At 40.1% G+C, this 24679-nt stretch overlaps 1 protein-coding gene across 1 annotated transcript in view; it reads right to left on the bottom strand.

Annotated features, from left to right (window-relative positions):
• Nucleotides 1-1156: 1156 nt before the first annotated feature.
• Nucleotides 1157-24679, bottom strand: part of dnah2 (dynein, axonemal, heavy chain 2) — a 100719-nt gene continuing 77196 nt past the window's right edge. The window contains exons 75-87 of the mRNA XM_029525894.1: nucleotides 24349-24535; nucleotides 24031-24179; nucleotides 23666-23849; nucleotides 23380-23570; nucleotides 23014-23205; nucleotides 21352-21536; nucleotides 20215-20443; nucleotides 17220-17371; nucleotides 16444-16558; nucleotides 2682-2858; nucleotides 2329-2403; nucleotides 1495-1645; nucleotides 1157-1311 (exon numbers count right to left, since the gene is read on the bottom strand). Of these exons, the coding sequence (XP_029381754.1) occupies nucleotides 1157-1311; nucleotides 1495-1645; nucleotides 2329-2403; nucleotides 2682-2858; nucleotides 16444-16558; nucleotides 17220-17371; nucleotides 20215-20443; nucleotides 21352-21536; nucleotides 23014-23205; nucleotides 23380-23570; nucleotides 23666-23849; nucleotides 24031-24179; nucleotides 24349-24535 (2142 nt within the window). The remainder of the gene's footprint in view (nucleotides 1312-1494; nucleotides 1646-2328; nucleotides 2404-2681; nucleotides 2859-16443; nucleotides 16559-17219; nucleotides 17372-20214; nucleotides 20444-21351; nucleotides 21537-23013; nucleotides 23206-23379; nucleotides 23571-23665; nucleotides 23850-24030; nucleotides 24180-24348; nucleotides 24536-24679) is intronic.

The raw sequence follows: 24679 nt of genomic DNA, 5'->3' as shown, positions 1-24679 counted from the left end.
GAAAAGAATTTAAACCTGGCTCCTTGGGGTCAGCACTATCTGTAACAGTAGTACGATGGCAAAAGAAGGTTCCGAAGGAGGAAGAGAAGGGAAAAGAGATTTGTTGCTTTCACAACGAAAATGAAAGGGAAGGGATTGTTTGGAGTATGCTCGTTCTTGGGCTTCCAATCACAGAATTGGGGCCACACAACATTGAATTTAAGCCCTGCTTTCTGTTCACCTTGCTCTTTACTGGACCATTCTTTCCCCCAGTCCAAATATCCTTTTCCTAACCTTGATTAACTGCAATATTTGCATGCACATGTGCCTATGTGTGTTCTTACCATGCAGAAATTGGCATCTTTGAATTTTCTAAGCCAAAAAAATAAATACAATTTTATTTTTTTATGTAATTTTAGTGCTGTGTCTACATAAAATGACCTACAGCATAAGTCCCTGAGCCAGATTCAAAGCAAGGACACTTCAAACCCTTGGATGTGAACTACCCACTTCACCAGTACTGCCATGACTCTAATTTGCACAATATTAAAATGTGCCATTGGTTTTTAAGAACCTTTTCTGGTGAAGAGTGCCAATGCCAGGAAGTAATCTAATTTCATAGAAATAAAGGAAAAATACCTGGAATTTCAATGCATTATACCTTAGCACTAACTTACGACAGTGTTCTATAACTCACATAATTTCTTAATTTTTCTTTGCCATAGCCCTGGGGTGTGTACACACAAGACAGGTGCTTTGGCAATGCTGTAGACATAAATTAGTTGACAATGAGTTAAGAAATTAAAGAAGTGAAATTGTCTGTAGTGCTCATTGAATTCCTTGGCAGGTATTCATGACCTGATCATGACATGTAAAAAAGAAACAAGTTTCCAGTAAAACATTTAAAAACAGGAAACTACTACCAGTCTGTTTTTGAGCAAGATAAAAGGGTTAACCAGGAAAGACTAATGAAGGTCAGTTGAGAGAATAATGGCACAGCCAATGGTACAGAACAATTACGAAAAACGGAAAAAGAGCTTAGTAGTTGTCAAAGAATGACTCCAACAATTTATTCCCAGATAAGATTTAATAGATTGCATTTAAAGCAATAAACATAAAAAACAAAACAATCAAACATCAAAGTCTTGTCAATGTAAATGTTAATGCATCAAGTCCTTTAGTTGTCAAGGCTCATGAGAAGAGCAGTGCCTCTCTTGATCCAGTGGTCTGAGGTCTCAACTCCAGATTTGAGCTCCACACCAACCACAAAAGATGCTCGACCTGGCCCACCAGAACGCACTGGGTAGTAGTAGCATGGACACAGGTACATATCTACACGTGCAAAACGTAAATAAGAGAGGAACAAAGCTGAGACAGTAAAATCAAGGGGAATGAGATCACAAACTATCTACAACAAGATGAGAGAAGAAGAATCATTCAGAGTAAAATAAAACAGGAAATAAGAGAATAATAAAAAGTACAAAGGAAGAAGGACCAAAGTCCCAAACAACTCACTTTTGCTCATCTTTTTGCGGTTCTCCACAGGTTTGAAGTTGATGGCGGGGATGGAGCAGACCATTTGCATTGGCTCAGCCTCCACCAGACAGGAGTTGTTCTTGTTCCAACCTGCCCCCTCCAAGAACAAACCTTTGACAAATACTCCATTCTAGAGGGAGGAGAGGAAGAAAGCAGATAAAAAGTAGGAGAGAGAGAACTGTTTGGGAATGACATTTTTCATTTAGCTTTGGAAAAAACATTTATTGCAAGAGCCTTACCAATTAACTAATGCAACTGAGAAGAAAGAGAAAGGTGTAATGGAAAGGGACGAGAGAGGGTAGAAAAGAGGAAGATGGAGGAGTGAGGAAGAAACAGGATTTGCAGAGAAAAGAGAGAAGAATGGGTAACAGTAGGTCATGACACAGAGCAAGGAAGGAGAGAAAGAGCAGGAAAGGAAATAAGTTTGGAGTGAGCCAGCACTTATGGCCTAGTTGTGGAGAAACTCGAGGTACATGGAAGACAAGGTGGTAGATATTTAGACGAATAAAGTAAAATGAAGAGTGGAAAATAATATAAATCATAACAGAAATGATAGCATGAGAGCATCAAGACAAATAAAAACATTTGACACCATTGTCAAAATTCTAAAGAAAAAAAGTCAACTTACTGTAAAAACATTTGAGACCAGATTGATGGAGTGGAAGTAAGTGGCACAATTAAGTGTGCTGCTTCAAATGAAACACTGGTAATATTTGAGTTGAAATGAAAAATGTGATGGAAAGTGGTGATGACTGCTGAAAAGCTCTTTTGGCTTTATAGATCTTTATGGAAAAAGAAATGTGTCAGAGTTACCTTGGGCGGGATAAGGAGATCACTGTCCTCTACCGTGGATACGATAAATTCCCAGGACAGTGTGTCAATTGATATCTACAGGAACAGCGCCATGCAATGTCAATTGTTAAACAGAAAATGTACTTTTACTGTCACTGGTCAAAAGCTCAAACAAGGACATTTCCATTCATTCCAGCAGAGCATTGCAACTGAAAAGTGTCCTAACCCTAACTACTGTATACATTCTGAAATATATGTGACCATCAGTGACAAGCAAAACAATATAATGTATGTATGTAACAATACAGTGTATGTTTGTGTCGTGTTTTGTTTTTAACTATGTTGTTTGTGAATGTGGTTATCTGAAATCTCACATTATGCTCTCGAGCATAAGTCTGCAGTACAGCAGTAAGGAAACCATTGGGAAAGGTGAACCCTGAGAGCCAGAACAAGTTGGGTGGCTGGGCTGTGTCTGCCCAGTGGGCAAACTGATCAACTCGTTGACAAAGATCCCTGGTCCATGCTGGCAGGGGTTTCAGGGATGGATATGCCTAGAACAAAGATAGAGTGAAACAGATGATAAATCTACAGTCATTTTATGATTGCAGCTGTTGGCAGGTACATATAATGGGAAAAAATCCAGGTGGACCAGAGCAGCACTGTGCAAGTCTTGTCTGCAAGTCTGCAACACACACAAATAGATGCAAATCCAATGCAACTGGACTTAGGTTCGTCAAAGACGTTTCACCTCCTTATCCCAGGGGCTTCATCAGTTTTGAACGCATTGGTTTGACCAGTCTTCACTAGTCTGATAAACAGAGAGACTGTGTAAGGTTTCACATGCAAGGTGTATAACATCCTATGTCATGTTAAAATTGCAACTTGCTTTCATAGATTTAGAATCACGAAGCAAATATGATTTGTGTAAGTCACAGAAGATTTAGAGGAACCTACAAATAATTCACATCACAATCATGATTCTGAGAGAGGATGTGAAACTGTTTGTGACGGCCCCAGGCTCTATGTGTCGTGTTCTATGTATTTTGTTTTGTGTGCTTCCAGGTCTGCCATTAAGGTGATTGGAAGACCTGGCCAGTGTTCCCACAGAGGCCTATTTAACCCTACCTTTTCAGATGCCTGTTCTCTTGCTTTGCTCTCCCCTTCACCTTAGCCCTTCCTCCACGCAGCACGCAACCGGCATGCTGGCCTTTTTTTTTGCTTTATTTTGCACTGACAACATGCATTGCACATGGATCATCGCATCCATACACTCACCTACACTACTGATACTGACTTCCAAACCCCATCTGATTAAATATTTACTTCAGTAAATATCTGTTCCTGATAGCTTAATTTCATGTACCTCAAGTATCTCTTTTCTTGTGGCCCAAGAGTCGGTTGCAACACTGTTGCACTGATGTAATTTCATTTAATTATTTAACCTAACTGATCATTATATGTAAAGTGCATTAAAGTAACTTCAGTGTGATTTGGCCATTTATTTATACATTTGATTTAATTCACTTATTTTTTGAAGTAAACAATTGCTTAATTGAAAATTGTGAGATGCTACGTTCTATTTCATAAACCAGACACACATGAATCTTTTGCACATTATCAGTCAGTCATCTAATCAGATAATAAACGTCATTGTCAAAAATAATAATTACACTGAGTGTCCTCAGAAGTCTTATAGTCCCCTGCAGTTAATAAATCTCAATTGTGTATAATACAAAACATTAATTTTGTCTGCAAAAATGGAGAACTGTGTCAATTTTGTGTTTAACTTGTTTAATGTTTAACTTGCTAACTCACTTTTTAGTTGCTTGCACAATCTTCCTTCAAATGGCACGGTATTTTGTTGTAGGTGGGAAAGAAAGGGAAAGCCACTGAAATGCCACTGGGTTTGAGGACAATGTTTTGCTTTCATTAAAATTTTAAAAGTTCAATTGCATAAAAGGCCAAACCAGGCTTTTATGCAATCAAAGCTGTTTAAAAGCAAATAAAAAGGACTCCCATTGTGAAAATGAAAAGAAATGTCATTTCCTTCAAATTGAGCCAAGGGGAAGTAAATGCAATGAAAACAAGATAGGTCCAAGTGTAGAACCTTGGAAGACCCCACAAGAAAGTAGGGTAGAGGGCGAGGTAGAGCCCCCAAAGCTAACTTGAAACTCCCTGTCATGGAGCGATGACCTTAACCAATCCAAGGCCTATCCTTGGATTCCCACAGTGCTCAAGGGGGAAGATGAGTATGTCATGGTCTTCTGTGTCTTACATGGCTGTCAGGTCTAAAAGCAAGAGGCAAGCACAGTCACCAGGCTGTGTACATGAAGCGCAAAATAAATGACTGATCTGAAGACTTAAGTGTGGGTGCGTTTAATTTATTTCGAACAATTTCACTGGTCCACTGTGACCTGTTCAGTAATTTAATTGGTCTGATGTGACGCTAAATGTATTGGCAGCATGAAGCTCGTTACCCGTAAAAAACCATAAATTAGCTGCATAGTTGTTTAAGCTGCAGGGTTCAAAGCATGTGAAAAAAGTAGCGCCTTATGTCTTATGTTTCATTGGCTGCAAAACATCTGAATTTCTATAGTCTTCCAAACAAAAAAAAAATGTTTGTGAAAAGTTTGTTTAATCATATCAGAAAACTTACATGGAGTCATACGACTCAAATGGTGAAAATGGGAATTGTTTTAAGAATATTGCGATAAAGTATGCAGCGGACCCTGGATGGCAGAGATGAGATAAGCAAGTCATGGTAAGCGCATGAGGGGGCTCTTGAGCTCCATCAAGACACTACCCTGGGGTGCTCACACCAGGATAGCATTCCATTCAGATCATCAAGGAGAACATTCTCTTCAACTGTAACACTCTCCTATCCTCATAATCCATCTCAACTGAAATGTATTATGTAAACCAATAGATTAGTTCAATACCACTGTATCAACTACTTCTATTGATAACTTATTTAGAGAAACACAAGAAACTTGTGCGACAAAAAATGGACCAGACTCAGTGATCACCTTCCTAGCAACAAACTTTCACACTGCTCTATGTTCCCTACAGATCATATCCAACTAGGCCAGTGAGCGGTTATAGCTATCATGTCTTTGGGGTCATCAGGTGGGAACCTCCTTTCACCGGTGTTTCGTCTAGTTAGGCCCACAACACCTCCAGAAGGCTAGACCGTGAACACTGGCGTCCCAGAGTCACCCCCTAATGCCAGCCATCACCACTCCTCACACAAAGACAACTATCTCAAACAGCACTACTATCACCTACTCTGACCTCTCACCAACTGCTCAAGTGAAAGCGGGGTGGGGATACAGACCCTGGTTCGGGTAGGGGGGAGAAATAGAAGAGGTGGAGATAAAAGTAGGGATGGGATACAGACCCTGGTTCGGGTAGGGGGCATGAAAGTATAGAGCGTGCAGGAGGTGGAGGCAATACAAGCTGCATTAGTAGATTCAGCAACTAAACTCACCTAAATGGTCCTATACTCAAACAATACTCCAACCCAGGCCAGCTCACCTATACTAACTGCATGGTATCAAAGAGGCACAAACACAAAAGGAACTATCTCAAGCACCACTGTCAACTACTCTAACCTCTCACCAATTGCACCAGTGAAAGCGGGGTGGGGATACAGACCCTGGTTCGGGTAGGGGGCATGAAAGTATAGAGGGTGCAGGAGGTGGAGGCAATACAAGCTACGCTAGCACACTAGCAGATTCAGCAACTAAATTCACCTGAACAGCCAAAGCCAACACTCCAACAAAGGCCAATTCTCCTAGGCTAACCGCATGGTGTCGAAAAGGCACAAACACAAAGAACTATTTCAAGCAACACCACTGTCAACTACTCTAACCTCTCACCAATTGCACCAGTGAAAGCGGGGTGGGGATACAGACCCTGGTTCGGGTAGGGGGGAGAAATAGAAGAGGTGGAGATAAAAGTAGGGATGGGATACAGACCCTGGTTCGGGTAGGGGGCATGAGAGTATAGAGGGTGCAGGAGGTGGAGGCAGTACAAGCTACACTAGCAGATTCAGCGACTAACCTCATCTAAACAATCCTATATTCAAGTAAAATCAACTAACCAACACAGGCCAACTCACCTGGACTAACCGCATGGTGGCAAAGAGGCTCAAACAGGCCACAACCCCACTTAAATACACTTCCCCTTCCTGGATTTCTTCCTCTGCTTCTCCCTAGAGTCTGTCTATCTTAAGAGCTCCCCCTGCTGGGCCCCCTGTTACTATTACCTCTTCTAACCCAAATCCACTGACTAGATCTTACTGCCTCATCTGACATTTCCTTCACTATTTTCCTCACCCTCTGGCCGCTTCCTCCTAACTCCCTCAACAAAGCAAGAGCAGATCTTGCTACAAACCCTCTACATCCTACTTCCACTGGACAAATCCGAACCTTCCATCCTCGCTGCTCAGCATCCTTACCTAAATCTGCATACCTGAGCTTTTTCCTTTCATATGCTTCTTCAACTAAGTCCTCCCAAGGCACAGTCAGCTCTATGAAATATACTTTCTTTCTACTCCTAGACCACAAAACTATATCAGGCTTTAGCTTTGTGCAGGCTTTTTCCTGGGGAACAACAAGCTTTCCTCCTAAATCTACCTGCATCTTCCAGTCACTAGCATCCTCTAAACTGCTTGCTTCCTTATTATCTTATTAACTTTCCCTCCTTCCTGCACAAACTGTATTGCAACTCTCTTTGTCTTAGACCCTCCTAAAACTGCCTGCCTCCGTATATCTTCAATGCCTGCAGCTAAGCTTTTTAAAACCTGGTTACGTCGCCATGTATATCGGCCTTGTGAGAGACTAACCTTACAACCTGACAAGATGTGTTTTAAAGTTGCAGTACCTGAACACAACAAACATACCGGGTCTCCATTTACGCAGAGTTTTAGGTTCTGGGGAGTTGGCAAAACATCATATGTTGCCCCTATCAAAAATCTAATCCAACTTTCCTCCATACTCCACAGCTCTTTCCAACTAAGCTTTTTCTTCTCTACACCTTCCCAGTTCAACCACTGTCCCTGCTTAGCCTGAGCCACTGCCCTCGCACCTCTTAATATTTCCTCCTGTCTACGAACCTGCTCCACAACTAGCTTCCTCTTCTCTTTGGGACCTGCTCTACTCCACACCGGTTTGCCTGAGCCAAGCCCCAAGCCTCCCCGGCCTATCTGTACATTACCCACAATCTCGGTATGCACTGCCATTCTTGGATTCCATTTTCTCCCCTTGGTTGGGTTTGGAACAACTTTACTAACAACCACGTCTTTACTCCCAGATAACAGGAGCTCTGTCCTAACCTTAGTACATTTAAACTCCTTTGTGAATGCTAATGGAGAAATCGTACACCCTGCCATAATACCTATTTCTAAGTTCTGCCAACCTGTTGTAAAGCCTGCCGTACTTAAACATAGTCTGATATCTTGGAAATAGCTTCTTACTAAATTGACAACTACTCCAGGCACTCTAAAATAATCAAACGCCTCCCAAATAAGACTATGTGGCACTGACCCAAATGCATTTGGGTCCAAGAATATCACATGCAAATCTTTTTTCTCACTCTTGGCTGCCTGAATCTGATGCCAAATTATGCTAGTGTGCTCTAAACACCCTGTGAAACCTGGTATTCCTGCCTTCTGTACTGAAGTATCTATTAAGCTATTCCTTTCTAAATAACTACCTAGTCTCCTAGTCTCCTAGTACCTAGTCGTGCAACTACGCTAAAGAAAATCTTCCCCTCTACATTCAGGAGAGAGATCATACGAAACTGACTCAACTCTGAGGACTCCTTCTCCTTAGGAATAAGAACACCTCCTGCCCTACGCCATGCTCTGGGAATAGACTGTTTCTTCCAAACTATTCTTAACTGCCTCCACAAAAACTTTAGGATATCAGGTGCGCTTTTATAGACCCAGTAGGGGACTCCATTTGGCCCTGGGGCCGAAGAAGCCTTCGCACGCCTGACTACCTCCTCTACCTCCTTCCACCTAGGTGGTCTAACATCCATTTCTTGATCTATCTCCCCTAATGGTGGCATGTCAGGTGGAAGTCCTACTACTCTATTCTGCTCAGAATCTGAATATGTATTTCTCAGGTACTCTTCTACTTCTATCTTTGTCGCTTTAAGCTGCCCTCCCTTTTCCTGGTTAAACAATCCTTTAACAAACTTGAATGGGTCCCTGTAAAATGCTGTTCTTACATATTCTTTCTTTTTTCTCTTTTTCCTAAGATTTTCAGCCCTTCTAAGCACAGCTAGCCTACTTCTCAACCCCTCTTGCAACACATTAATTCCCTCTCTCTCTTCCTCTGTAGCTCTTTTCCACTGCTTTCTTAATTGTCTTCTTTTCTCAATTTCTCTTTGCCGTCTAGACTTAGCTACCTGTACTCTTTCAACCCTCTTTCTTGCACCCCAAATCTTTCGACACCGTAAGAGTAAATTACGTCTCCAATTTTTTCTAATCTATCACTTGCGTCTCCTCCTAGTCTACTCAGAATTATTGACAAGTCCCTGTTGACTATCTCCCATCCCTTGCTACTATTTGCCCGTGGCCATCTAACTCTAGCTTTCTGCTCCATATTTCTCTCTCTAACTGGCCTATTCACCTCAATGTCAGCTGCATCCCTTCTTATAATCTCCTCTTCCACCTCTGTGGCTGTGTTGTTGATATCCTTCGAACTGTGGTTTTCTACCTGTCGCTGGATTTCATCCGACTTACTCAATTGACTTCTTACAAAGTTCTGATCGATGCGGCCACACTGCCCTTCCTTTCCCACACATCTCATTCTTCCTTGATGCACTCTAAGGCCTCTGACTGATGTTATTTTCTGCCAACCACAAGGACAAACCTGGAGCATCTTTCCCTCTAATCTACCGTCTTTATTCCCTCCAGCCACAATCACTATGCCCTTCAAACTATTCTGCCCACTTCTAGTCCAAGAGAATAGGTCCGTGCCCCTATCCTTCACTGAGTCACATATCCAACTCGTAGTCTTATCCGTTCCAGTATCTGTTACCATGTAATCTGCCTGTGAGTCATCTTCCACCCCTGCTCTCGCTGACCCTTGGGGTATTTTCCTTAAGTGACTTGTGCTGGTTGTGACAAAGCTGTATAGATGTATATAGATTGTGTATGTTGTAAAATATGAATGGAACATGGTGAGAGAAGGTAAGATACATGTGTAACCTTTTCCTCAGTCTTCCTGAGTTCCTTCTAGATTAGTTAGATCGGGAAAGGAGATTGGAAGTAGTACTCAACTTGAGAAAGATTGACTCGGAGCCCACAGTAACACACATGACACATAATAGGGTATGACTGTGTATAATCAAATATAACACAACAGAAAATGTTCAGTTTTATACAAATCAAAATAATAATGTGGTTCTTCTCACATGATAGAAATAAAATATTTGCTGAACCAGGTAAGTATCAGTACAAAGTAAAAATATATATAAATTGTCCATTTAATTGTCCTTCAGCGTCCTACAGGGAAAAACTATTTCCTGTCCTTAAGCCTACCACACTGCGCCGCAGCCGGTGATGCAGGTTGCGTCAAACGGAAGCGTCCGTACAGCAGAGGCGCCAATATGGGTCACACTTGAACTGAAGAATCCGTTCCTCAAAAAAACCAGCCTGCACAACATGCAGCGCAATTATTCAACAGTTCTGTTTAAATTAGAATTTTTCCACAGTGCACCACGTTACATGAAATATAAACATACAACACACCCGGAACACATAAAATATGAGAAACACATGAAATAATCTATCAGTTGCTATCTGAGCTATCCTCGGGCCTGTTGGCAGCCACGGCTGAGCTAATAGCTTGGAAAACTGCTAACTGCTAGTCACAATAAAACGCAATGACAACATATTATAAACATACCACATAAAACAGGTTTCAAGCAATCCAAACATGTTCCGACTATTCTGACTGGCTTTTGTTAACTGATTGAATCAGTATGATGCTACTAATCCTGTTAGTGGAAAAGCTAATCCGGATACTTATCCGTGTTCACTTCTTCACATTTTCTAACAATTAATAATCACTTGAGGTCGACACAAGGACACATAGCTCAGTAGCAGTTCTTTTTCTTCCTTTTCCTCTATCCCTCTTGGCCACCGTTCCCCTTCACACACTGAGAGCTGCAGATGATGCATTCAGGTAAGCTCAGAAATTCAATGAACAGTAAAGAAACACCTATGGTGCATTCAATTTGATTTGAATTGGGATTTGTACTTACGGAAACTAACCAGGGTTACACATGCGTGAAAGTCAAATCCAGTTTAGAGAGTTCTAGAATCAGCTCCTTTCTGTTATGCAAATAACCCTTTGGAAGTGAAAGTGAGCTCCATGGAGCGGCGACCACCACAAAGCGCACCCTACATATGACCCTACATAAAAACACAAGCCTCAGGCGTGCGCTCCTAAAACTCTTAGTCTTTTTTTTTTTTTTTTTTGAAAGTTTTACTCTTTTGAGGCTTTTCTTCTTTTACTTTAATTTTTTTCTTTTTGCTTGCCTCTATTTTATCTCTTAGCTTCCCACTCTTGTTCATACGTGAGCGAGTGTTTTTCGCGAGTTTTACTTTGTTACGGTAACAAGCCAGATCAATTCAAATCAAATCTCCCACAAGTGAGTCTTTTGTTCCCTTTCCAAATTTTGTTCTTGAAATTCAGAAGGTTTTGCGTCGTTTGGCTAGAGCCAATACCTTCCCGAGTCCATCCTCTCCGAGAGGGGCCACTCGGAGCTTGACGCCCGGTTTCCTGACAATCTAAACTCTTTGGGCCCCAGCCAAGAGATCTCAACAGTGTACGTGATTCAAAGTAGGCTACTCCACTCTCTGCTCTAACTGGGTTGATGTCGTTGATGTGCCACAAGTGCTTAATTGGAAATGGATTCCTATTGGAAATTAGAACATATTGCATGAAGAAACTGTCACAATTCTATGAGACTGATATACAGGTTTCACAAGCATTTTAATTGGAAATACTGATCATGATTTTGTTAGATAAGTTGCCTTTGTGTGGCTTTGAAATGCTGTATTACTTGATAAATATTGCTTTATGTACTCATTCTCCCATGTCATTAACTATAAAGAGGTTAACTCACAATTAGACCAAAGAAAATGTTTATACATGAATGTTTTCTTGAGACGTTTTTTCAGATGAGTGAGCGACTTTAATATTTTAAAACAAGATTTAACTTTTTTATGTTTTCATTGAACTGTGTGTGTGATAATATCAGCAGTGGAAGGGAGGGGCTAGCAGGGTCTTCAGAACCTCCTGCAAAAGGCTGAGCCCCCCCTTCTCTCGAAATATGAATATATATGCAAAAATAATGACATCTCTCGAAGTCTGTATGTAACAATCATAGGTAACACTCCTGTTAAGAAATAATATTGTTTATAGCATATTTAAATGATGATGACCCTTGAACTTTGCTGTTCTTGTGTGATGCAATTTGATTGGCTGGTTTGCATGCAGATGGCACGTGAGATTTGACCTCTGACATTGCTTGGTGTATTAGACTTTAGATAGCAAGTTTGCAAAATGGATGAGTGAGAGTGGACGGTGATGGTGGCGGTGGTGGTGTCAAATGTGGAGAGCAATAATGAAGGAGAGGATGAGAACAAGGAAGAAGCGGCACTAACCGGGGCAGTGTTGATGGCATCAGAGGCGGATGCAACATCAGTGGAGGATTTGTCATTGGCAACAACAACAGACTTGGAGACCGGTGTAGATTTTTGCTTGTAGAAGCGGCACATCTCGCTCCATGGACAGATATTTTCACCCATCATCTAAAAACAAGTTACTTTTAAGATGATGAGTCTTATTTTAAGTGTAATAAGATTTGTTTTGACTAGAAATTAGGCATTTTGACTGGAAATAAGACAAATATTCTTGGTAAGATTTAGAGTTTTTGCAGTGTTTCTGCTCACAAGTTGCACTATTTTATAAATCCACAGATGTCGTGGAGGCTATTTTTTATTGTTTGTGCTTGTTGTTTAGCATTTGCTCAGTCAATAAATATGGTTGTGTCTTATTTTATGATGAACATTTAGTAAGGTGTTACAGACCATTCTCTGTCAATCCTAGAGATGGTTGTGTGTGAAAATCCCAGTAGATCAGCAGTTTCCGAAATACTGAGACCAGCCTGTCTAGCACCAATAACCACGTCATGTTCAAAGTCACTTAATCCCCTTTCTTCCCCATTTTGATGCTCAGTTTGAGCTTCAGCAAGATGTCTTGACCATGCCTACATGCCTAAACGCATTTTGTTGCGACCATGTGATTGGCTGATTAGCTATTTGTATTAACAAGTAACAGGTGAACCTAATAAAGTGGTCGGTGAGTGTATCTATTTATATTGTTCAGGGAGTTAGGAGGAAGGGGACAGTGTGTGAGGGAAAATAGTGAAGGAAATGTTGGATAAGGCAGGAAGAGCCAGCCAGTCAGTGGATTTGGATTAGAAGAACTAATAGTAGCTGGGGGCCCAGCAGGGGGAACACTTAGAATAGGCAGACTCTTGGGAGAAGCAAGGAAAAAATGCAGGAAGAGGAAGTGTATTTAAGTGGAGGATGTGGCCTGTGTGAGCCTCTTTGAGACCATGTGGTTAGTCCAGGTGAGTTGGCCTGTATTGTCTTGTATTATGTCTTTGTCTCTGATTATATGACTGTTTAGGTGAGTTTGTTTGCTGAATCTGCCAGTGTAGCTTGTCCTCCACCCTCTATACTTTCATTACTCCCTACCTGAACCAGGGTCTGTATCCCATCCCTACTTTAATCTCTGCCTCTTCTATTTCTCCCCCCTTCCCAAACCAGAGTTTGTATCCCCACCGCACTTTTTACTGGTGCAGTTGGTGAGAGGTTGGAGTAGGTGATGATAGTCCTGTTTGAGATAATTGTCTTGGTGTGAGGAGCAGTGATAGGGGGGTTACTCTGGGACGCCAGTTATCACTGTCTAGCCTCCTAGAGGTATCATGGGACCAACTAGATGAAACACTGGTGAATGGAGGTTCCCAAAGAACCCTACAAGTCTTGCTTGATAGTAGAGAAAAACAGGCACGTCTCTCCTTTTTGGTCACCTAACCTGCAAGGAAAGACTCAGGTTTTTAAGTTTTTTTTTTTTTTTGTTTGTTTTTTTTTATTAATTTATTTATTTTTTTACTTTTTTTTTCAAACAATCGCTATGATGTGGAGACTTTGTGAAGATCGCCCGAGAAAGAGTCCACAGCTGGAGAGGGACCTTTGGCTTTGACCGCAGGTGCCCCCACCAGCTGTGGCATATCAGGGAAGACCAGTTCCAAAAGTAAGCTGATGCCATATCTCACTATCTGTCATAAGTCTGGTGTTACAGTTCCACCAAGAAAACACTCATTCATCTAATTCACTGATTTGTATGAATATTTTACATCATGTTTTGTTTTTGCTGACTTGGTGTGCTCTTGTTAACTTGTGTTAAATAAACAACCTTTGGTCTTATGTCATTGTTTAAAAGGGGTTTGTGTCACTGCCCATTTGACAAGAACTCATTATTAGATCATTAATTATTTAAAGGTCATTGAAACTGAACGTTCCTCGTTTTCAGCCATTAAAGATGAGTGGTACCTTATCCTGTTATTCATATTATCAACTCGTATTGATGACCTAATTCCCCTACATTTGGTTACGGTTGACATGTTTTCCAAATGATAGCAGTTGTTCCAGCAAAACATTTCACATCTTTTGCTGTGTGCCAGATTTTGCATCCCAAAGAAAAAATGCATCTGACAATGGATCACACTTTGCCAGTATACGTACATCTGCTGAATGCCTTAAGAAGGGATCACTCCTTGCTTCAGAGTACTGAGCTTGGTGTGACTGAGTGCCCCTTGCTGCAAGATATGTTTATATATTAAAAAAAAAAACAAGATGCCCAAGTCTCTTAGTGTTATTCTCACCAGAAGAGTTTTGTGGTTTTTGCCTTCGTCACAGAAGCCAATCCATTGTCTGAAGCCATTATAATGTTATTGGTAACTTTTACCTGTGTTGTTTCTGTGCTATGATGTAATAAAAAACTTGATTGAAAAATGTAAAACAAACCATTCCTATGCAGATGCTCACATAGTTGGCTTGCAACTGCTTTTTCAAGAATTTTGGAAATGAAAGGGAGGTTAAATATGGGTATAATTAGTCAAAAGATCAAGATTAGGTTTTTTGAGGAGGTGTATAATAGCGGCAGTTTTGAAAGGCTGCAGTACATAACGAGATAAACTCACATTTATCAAATACAGAATGTACATGTTAATTAGTGGGGAAACATTTTTAAATAGTCTGGTAGGTATCGGGTCTTAGAGACAAGTTGATGGTTTAGATGAGACAATAGAAACAAGCTTGGAGAAATATAAAAGTGAAAAAGATTCCAGATACAAAGCAGGTGTTAAAGTTCCTGCATTTGATTTGAGTGGACTGCGTAAGAGCTGGTAAATTTTTGTTCAGATTGTTACGATTTCATTAGTAAAAAAGCCCATAAAATCATCACTACTAAGAGCTAAAGGAAACAATGTTTCAAATGAGCAATGAAATTTGTCAGCCTAGCAACAGTACTGAAGAGAAACCTAGGACTGTTCTTGTTTTTTCTATCTGCGCTGAATAGTAAGCACTTCGGGCAATGCGAAGAGTCACTTCCTTTCAAATTCCGGTGATGTCTGCTTTAAGGAAAAAATTTAAGAGCTATACTAAGGTACCTGTCTCCTCTGTTTCATTACTTTTTTTTCCTCCAGAGAAGCCATAGAGTTACGTTTTGAACAAAGTTAGGCCATAGTGCTATTTAGAAGGCCATCAATCTGCGTGGGGGAAGAAATCTTCTCTTGACCTTAGACATGGCAGTTGAGCAAATGAATATTCTCCTGAAATTTGACCACAGCATTTTCCAATAAACATCTGCTGCAGCTTAATTTATTTCCAGATGCTCTGCAGCCATTTATTGTAAATTCAAATGTCATGTCATAGTGGTCGGAGAGAAGAGGGTTGTGACGAAATATTAATTGGTCAATTTGGATGATAGTGATCTAATATTCAATACTCCACATAAAATCTTTATAATATTTAGATCTTAATTGGTGGTAGTTTTAATTTCAATTAAGTTCTTGTTTTTAACTCCTCTTCTGTTTACTTTTGGTTTAATGGATTTACTAAATTTAGGTTGTTGAGGGACAAACCACTTTTTTTTATAGGCAGTGTTTCTATTCTAGTCTGGGCAGGCAACTGCTCTGACTGAGGTGCAGAGAAGAATGTAAAACTACAGCTCTGGTCCTGCTCCTGGTCTTGATTCAGAAATGTCAGAGTTTAAGTCCTAATCAGACCACATGTCCCCCGTAAAGTCTTCCAGTTATCCATGTAGCCCACATTGTTTTCTGGACACCGCCTCAACAACCAGCGGTGGAATGACAGCATGCGGCTATACATATTGTCATTGGTCAGATTGGGCAGGGGACCAGAGTAAACTACAGCGTCCGACATATTTACAAACTGAATGAAAATTAATTGCCAAAGAGTTTAAATGAGGGGCCGATTTGAACCACAGAAAACCACAGAGATAGGCGACACAAAGTCAAACAGTACCACCAAGTGAATGAGAATGTCATAGCTTACTGCAACACACAGTTGCAGAGCCCAGGGATGACAGGGAAATATCAGGTTAATATTTGATTATACAGTACAATCACACCAATAAGTCTAGATTTGTTTCAAAGTTTACGTTGAGTATGGTCATGCATTGCTAACCTTTTCAAAGATTAAAAAAAATAAAATAAATAGATAGATGCAGACAGAGTGTTGCTGCAATACTGTTGATCTGAACAGCCTTTATTCCTATTTGTGAGATAAAAGGAAGGTAGCAGGTGGAGGTCTTATTTCTCACATCTGGTTTTCCCATCTCTTACTGCATTTGCATCACTGTACATACAGTATCTGCATGTAAATCATTTACACTTAATGAGAAAGAAGTGGAGTGCTTCACCAAGCATCTTCACCAAAAGATGCCAGTGAGTTAATGAGGACTATGAGGGTTTATGTTCAAGAACTGTATGTGTTTTTATGGGTGAGCTTCTTGTGTATGGTACCTTTTCCCACAGTGATGGTACACGGGCATCATAGATGCAGAGAAAAGTCTCCTCCAAACTGGGCGACATCACCACAAAACCTTTGATCCCTTTCTCCAGCTCAACCAAAGAAGAACTAAAAAACAAGCACACATTTGTATCCGCACATCTGTAATTTTAACATCCTTTTCTGCTTCCTAGTCTGGATCTACTTGTATTACACTGCACTCAGACATCTCTCGCTCTCATTTTTGAATGCTTATCCTTGGGGGTCATGGGGGGAGCTGGAGCCTATCCCAGCCAATGTTCCATTGTTGGGGTACACACTGGACAAGTTTCCAGTCTATCATGGTGCCAAAACATAGACATACAACCATTCAGACTCATGCCTATGGGCAATCAACCTAGACTATGAGAGGGTAACCAGCGTGCCTGAAGGACGCCCACATAGGCACACGGAGAACATGCAAGCTCCACATGGGGAGGGTATCGAGCCCATTTTATTGCAGTGATAGTATTAACCACTATGCCACTTTGCTGTCCTGTACTCAGACAAGGAAATACAAATTAGGAGGTTGATTAATTGGACAATTGTTCTTTGTAGCATATTAATTTTATGTAGGATGCAAGCTCAATCATTTTGCGTGAGTTTCTAAGTTTTGATGCCTAACTATTCTCTAATGACAGCCCCTCTTCTTTGACAGATTATTTCTACATAATTGTCTACAACAGGCATAAGCACCCCTTTCTCATGTCAAAATCAAGTTATACACAGAGATACAGAAGAGAGTTCATACATGATGGTGTCCAGCAAAGAGTTGTATCTCTGGATCTCTTGCAGCAGGACCACATTAAGAGGTGAAGAGTTGTCCTGGATGATGGACCTGGTGCTCTCATAGTCAATCAAAGCTGGAATCTTCCCATGAATGTCTCCCAACAGCTCTAATACCTAGAGGCACCAATGAAATGTTGCACAAAAATCAGTCAGATGATTGTGCTTCATAAAAAAGATCTGTTGTAGCTCCTAAAAGGTCCTCAATAGTAGTTAATCAAGTCAAATTTATTTGTATAGTACCAAATCATAGGAAAGTCACATCAAGGCACTTTACATATAGAGCAGGTATAGACCAAACTCTTTATAAAATTATTCAAAGAGACCCACATCCCCTGATGAGCAAGTACTTGGCGACAGTGGCAAGGAAAAACATGCCCAAACATCCACAAGGGCCATCATAAGGGACCTTGAGGAAGACACTATGGACCAACCTGGACCAATATAATACCATATCTTGTAGATCACATTTAAGCCATAATAGAAAAACTATTGCCAAACATCAGGAAATTTGTAGAAGCAGAAAACAAAGAATTGGCATTTGTTTTCAGAGGGATTAAAATTGGTATTGGATACTTTGCCTTCAAAACAAGGACTCTATGCCTGAACACAATTACTAATAGCAGGTGATTACAAATGTTTTAAAATAGTTCATGAGTTTCTCATCCATATGGTGGCTCCACATTTGAGTGTCATATACACATTAATTATTATTATTATTATTATTATCATCATCAGCATCATCATCATCAGCATCATCATCATCATCATCATCGTCATCTTTGTCTTTGACAAATGTAATTTTTTTTTTTCCCGAAAACCCTTTATATCTCTTTTTTTTTTCTCCACAAAGAAACAAACTCCTAGATCAGCATTTGATACCACCAGTACTGTGTAGCTATGTGTATGTGCTAATAAGGAAAATTCAAATACATTGTCGAGGGCATGCAAAGCCCCAACTATGAAGATAGTATTTCTTTAAAAAAAAAAAACCAACTTGTTGTTTAATCCAAATCCAACAGATTGGATTTATCCTCTAGAAAACTTACTTATTGTAATATTGATATTGTAATGTAAAATTATGCTGTAATATATGATAGGATTTTATCCACACATTTTGCTCTAATCTGTAACGACTGGGGAACAGGCACACACAAGACGTGAGGGTCAAAAACAAGGTAGACAGTCCAAACAGGGCAACAGTACAAAAGGCAGCATTCAGTAATCATAGGTGGAGGAACAAAAACTGGTCATACATTGAGAGTACACAAGGGAACATGAAACAATGGCTAGGTACAACTGCAACATGCAAGACAATCTGGCACAGAGGGAAGGGGAAGCGGGGTTTAAATACACTGGGGAGGGTAGAAAACAGCACACAGGTGCAAACAATTTGGCCAGGGCAAACAATGAAAGAAACTTGACAGGAACACATAGTTAAGACACAGACTTCAAAATAAAACCGAAAGTGGCCAAATAGAAAATGTGCTTCCAAAATAAAATTTACAGACAATTTGACATTAATAGATGCTGAAATAATCTGTTGCGTAATTAAGAAATACTTGAAGTATGTTGCTTGACACCTAAGGTTCTTCCTCAGGTTCTTTCTAGGTATTGGCGTTGAGGGTGATCATGATCTCAGTGTTGCTGCTCCTGTGTTATGTTGTGATAATTAAATGCCTATGGCCATGACTTAGCAAGGTCTTAACAGGTTGGATTTAATGAGATAAGAGGCTTTTAATCAAATGGACCATGAAATTTGTTACAGGATTACCTTACTCTATACTATCTATGTACTGGTATGCTTTCAAGACCATGCAGGCATATGGGTCTGAACCCCAGGGTATAATATTCATTCATCTTCAACTGCAATATTACTTCATAGATATCATTGTTCAAGCTGTGCCCAAAATAGTCCTAAATGGTTGTAAAATCGGGAAGATTTTGATAATCTCTCAAGCAATGTGTGTAAATGACTCTAAAGTTCTGATCTTCCATCAAAACAGTGATGTGACTTCAAATTTCATGCCAACAAGAGGACATAACATTAAAATTCTACTTACAAAGAAATTATGGGTGTAATGGCACATCCATTCTTACGGAACCAGTACGAATACATGCATATGCCAAACATACTCAAAATATAACTAAAGCAAAGTAGAATTGTTTGTCACTGGTTGTTTCCTCCAGGTGACAGAACACTATCACAGAGCTCCATGTGTTGTTGTCAAGCCATCCAAGCAACTTAATTTAGCGTGTAGCACAGAACAGCCTCACTGAGCTTGAGCCACCCAAGCAAATTTAATTTAATTTAATTTAATAATCTAACGAGCCAGTCTAATGTTAGTAAAAATGAGCTACACAGAGCCATCTGAATAAATCTCCTTATTGAAAATGTATACATTGAAGAATTAAGCATGAAAGATTTCAAGTTTATTTCAACTCCCACAGTAAAGGCAAATATTTTTTTTATTTAATTGAGCAGTTTGAATGTGAAGTTGAAAATTGTCAGTATCTTCTACTTGCCGCACTTTACTCTTTATTTTATCACCTACCTAGACCCAGGTATGTTTTTAAAAAGGACCATCCTTTGTTCGAGGAATTGTGTTATTTTTAATGTTGTCACTGTTTTAAGTTTTCAATTTGACAAAAAAAAAAAAAAAAGAAATTAAGATCAGGTTGTTTTTTTTTTGTTTGTTTGCATATTTCTCTCAAAAATGTACCAAACTGTGATTTCCATACCAAGTTACATACTTACATACATACATACTGTTAGACCCCTAACAGAGATGCTTAACCTAATTACTTTCTCGATTTTCTGACACAATGATAATAATACTACCGTGCTGTATGGCCAGAACTATGGCATGGATATAAAATTATTGATCCCATTGTATAAAAATGTACATTGAGAGCATTGTCTTTTTGTCCTCTTTTCTCTGAAATGATCTACCCCTTACCTTATCTTCTCGACTTGGCTCTATACTAGACAGGCTGGAGACTTGGGGCTGCAGAGAAAGCAGGATTTCAAACAGCATCTTTGTCTCAGCAATCTGGCTGGCAATGTCAGCATTGGGGTGCTGCCCAAACACCTCAGGATGCTCTGTGGATGGCAGCATGCTGATATATTCCTTGTATGTGGCCTGGGGACCATCACGGGGGATATAGTAGGAGCTTAAGCAGGACAATCTGATAGAAAAATGGGGATAGCAGTGGACAAATTCAGTGATATAACATGTTTATAAAGAGCGGTACAAAAAAAAAAAAAAGAACAAAGAACAAAGAACAAAAAAAAAAAAAAAAAAAAAAAAAAAAAAACAACAGTAACCTGTATGTTTTTTCCTTTCATAGGCTACTGGATTTGCACAACGATCGAGCATAACATTATGGCTACTGAGAGCTGAAGTGAATAACACCAATTATCTCTTCATCATGGCACCTGTTACTGGGTGGGATATACTGTATTAGGCATTTTGTGGTCCATGAAAGAAACAGTGGTCAACTGTGTGTGTGTGTATATATATACACACACACATACACACACACACACACACACACACACACACACACACACACACACACACACACACACACACACGTCCAAAAACAGGATTTATTTCTGTCCAGAGTTGCATTAATATTTTGCCAAGATCTTGTGTTGGTGATGGGAGAGTTGTCTTCTCCAGCACATCCAAATGATTATGAATGGGGTTCAGGTCTGGACTATGTGTTGGCCAGTCCATGTGTGAAAATGATCTCCGATTAGCCTCACTGATAAATGCTTTTCTCTTTAGTCCCAATCCCTTGAGTTCCCTTCCCTATTAAACATAGCCGTGAGCAATCATCTTAGATTTTTTGCTTGATGCATGCCAATAACTTGACCCTTCTGAAACAGATTCACATCTTTTCCACGACAACAGGATGTGTCTTCCAACAGCTTGTTGCTCCAAGGGGTTTTATAGTCATTGAAAGTTTAGGATATCATTCATATGAGAATCTGCAGTACTAAATGTATGTCTTTTATTGAAAGTTAATAATAATTATTATTTGCCAGATGTATTTGAATTTAGAGTGCTGACATGGTTAGGAGGACTCACTTGAAGAAAGTCTGGTTGACAGCAGCATCACAGAAGTAGTCTTGCATGTACGTGGTTAGAAGACGTCTGTCCCAGTCGTCTGTTACATTACCACCATAGTTGACCCCAGCAATGAGGTACTTCAGTGCATCCCAGGGAATCTCCTTATACTCATCAAGGTACAGCCTAAGCAGACTCTCACTCACCTGAAGATGATTGAACAGAGTGAGATTGAAATGCAATATAAAATACTGCAATGAAATAACTATTTTACACAGAAGGCAGATACAGTGCTGTGAAAAATTATTTGCCCCCTTACCGATTTCTTACTTTTTTGCACCTTTGTCACTTTTAGCCATTTCAGATCAAGCGAATTTAAATAAGAGTTTATATGATAACTCACAAGTAAACACAAAATGAAGTTTTAAGTGCCAATTGTATTTAATAAAGGAAAAAAGCATCTGAACTTACATGGCTCATGTGAAAAAGTAATTGCCCCCTAAACCTAATAACTGGTTGAAAGACCCTTAGCAGCAACAACTGCAGTCCATGGTTCCTTCAATCACAGCAAGTTGTCCAGGTCCTGAAGCAGCAAAGCAGCCCCAAAACACGAGACAAGCCTTTATGTTCTTTTTTTGTCAATAGTGGCTTTCACCTTGCAACTCTGCCTTGCATCCCATTTTTGCCTAGTCTCTTTCTTATGTTTGAGTCGTGAACACTGACCTTTACTGAGGAAGGGAGGCCTGCAGTTGTTTAGATGTTGTTCTGGGTTCCTTTGTGACTTCTTGGGTTAGTCATCGCTGTGCTCTTGGGGTAATTTTTGTAGGCCGGCCACTCTTGCTAAGGTTCACCACTGTACCATGCTTTCTCCATTTGTGCATAATGGCTCTTACCATGGTTTGCTGGAGTCCCAAAGATTTAGAAATGGCTTTGTAACCTTTTCCAGACTGAGACATGTCAATTACTTTTCTTCTTATCCGCTCCTGAATTTCTTTGGATCACAGCGTGATGTCTTGGGTTCAATATGGCCTACTTCACCTTGTCAGACAGGTTCTATTTAAGTGATCTCTTGATTTGAAAGGGCTGGCAGCAATCAGGCCTTGGTTGTGGCTATGAAATTGAACTCAGCTTTCCATAATAATATGATCACAGTTACCTCACAATTTAACGAGGGGGGAAATTACTTTTTCACACAGGAGCATGTAGGTTTGAACAGTATTTTTCTCTTAAATAAAATCATCACAGAAAATTTTATGTTTTATGTTTACTTGGGTTATCTTTGTTTCATATTTAAATTTGTTTGATGATCTGAAACACATGCAAAAAAGTAAGAAATCAGGAAGGGGGCAAATACTTTTTCACAGCACCGTATGTGAAATGTTCACAAAGCTCAAAAGCACTGTTTAGTCTTACGTATTAGAACTAGATTGTCACTATCCATTAGACTCTGACAGGGTATGAAACAGCCTGCCTGCTTGACTCAAGCCTACATTTGGGGTTTAAAGGAGATAACGATAGGAACAGTGTGCCCATACATACATTACACTTTAACACTAGCACTATTACCAAAACCCCAATGTCATCATCTTTACTATATCATTCATTACTTTTCACCACCAACATCTTCTATGGATTGTTCTGTTTTCTATCACAGTCTGCTTCAGTATGAGATGAGACTCTGACCTCAAAGTCAGAATCGTTGAAGCCATAAACAATATTCCAGCCCAGCTGCAAAAATTTCTTCCTTTCAAGCAGGATGCTGTGAAAGAAGCAAAGGGAAAAGAGCAGCTTCCGGTAGTAGATGGGTTTTGAGCAGTGGGTGAACTGATTCTCTGTCACTAGGTGGTAGAGTCGCTTCATATTGGCTTTCACACCCTGAGATCAATGAGGAGAGTTTTATGTATAGGATATATGATGATGGAAAACATTTTTAAAGGTTCTGATACAAATAACTTTGTGCAGAATTTTTGCCATGCATATTATATCAGACATTGCAGTAGAAAGCCTAAATCTGCTCTGGAAATTCATATATGTAAGCAGCACATGCACCTTTGGTGGTTCAGTAGTCATCTTGATGCCAGTCTGCAGGATGTTAACAGGAAATCCAGGAAATGGCGAGGAACTGAGCCACAGTCTGAAGTTTGGGTGGGCTTCTTGCACCTGCAGTTGTTTTACCAACTTGTCCAGATCAGGCATCCATGAGCGAGAGAGGTGGCAGTTGGCAAGGAAGACCCAATGACCTAGACACAGAATAAGACGCATGAGATGAATTAGATTGAGAGGAGGCTGATGAAAACAGTTGTTAGTAAAATGCTAAACAACAGGATAATCATACCATTTTTGATGCCCTCTTCAATCATGCTCTTGGCAATGGGGATCTGTCCCTGACCCAAGGAGAGAGCATAGAATTGGCTTCTCATGCTAGAGGCCTCAGCTAGTTGTAACAGGGCCCCTGTGGGATCCACCCCAGAAGACAGGACAAAAATCAGAGGAGTCCTGCTGGTGGATTCCTCCAAAACCTAAAAGAGTATAGATAGATTCAGCAAAGAGAGAGAAAGCAAGTGAAAACCAATCAGCCAACAGAGTGCAGCTCACTTGAAACTTAATGTTGAGTTTTGGAGTGAAAAACTATTTGAAAAAATCGCATTAATGAAATGGCTGAAGCACATAATGTATTAATGAACAAGAGTTGACACTCACTGCCTTCATGTCAAGAGCAGGTGGTTCCACAAAGCGAGGACCAAGGTTTTTAACAACGCAGGAGGTGACAAAGAAAGAGACACGGTCCTGCCGCAGGGAGCGCACAATCAACATCTTTTGCAGCCAATTACATTTATCCTCCCACTCACCTAGAAAAAAAAAAAAACAACAACAAAAAGGAAAGGGGAAACTTAACACAATCCATATTTTCAGTTCAGTGTGATAAAATGTTCATACTAACCAAACTTTGTCAAATGTAATTCCAACTAAAGAAATAAAAAAACAGACACCAACAGAAACAACAATATATATACAAACCTGGTAATGTGGTATTCTCTGGCTCTGCCCTGGTGAACCAATGCTTCCAGTCTTGGTGGTACTGCTCAAAGGAATACTTGAGGCCAGTGAAGTTTTGCAACTCACTTAGTTCTGTGATGTTGTCCCAGCTTGAGTCTGCCAGCCAACTGGGACAGGGGTTTTTCATTTGATCCCTCTTATTAAGTACCTACAAACAGTCATAAAATTATCAGTGGCTCTACTTACATCAGTATATCAACTCATGATAGAGCCACACATTAGCTGCATGGTAATGTGGTAATAGACCAGTGAGGGGGAATACACTGGTAAAGAGAGGCAGCTAGGAACAACC

Source organism: Echeneis naucrates, chromosome 18 (assembly GCF_900963305.1).
Source record: "Echeneis naucrates chromosome 18, fEcheNa1.1, whole genome shotgun sequence".
Classification (NCBI taxonomy): Eukaryota; Metazoa; Chordata; class Actinopteri; order Carangiformes; family Echeneidae; genus Echeneis; species Echeneis naucrates.
Note: the sequence above shows the minus strand (reverse complement) of the source record. Positions and strands in the feature narration are given on the sequence as shown.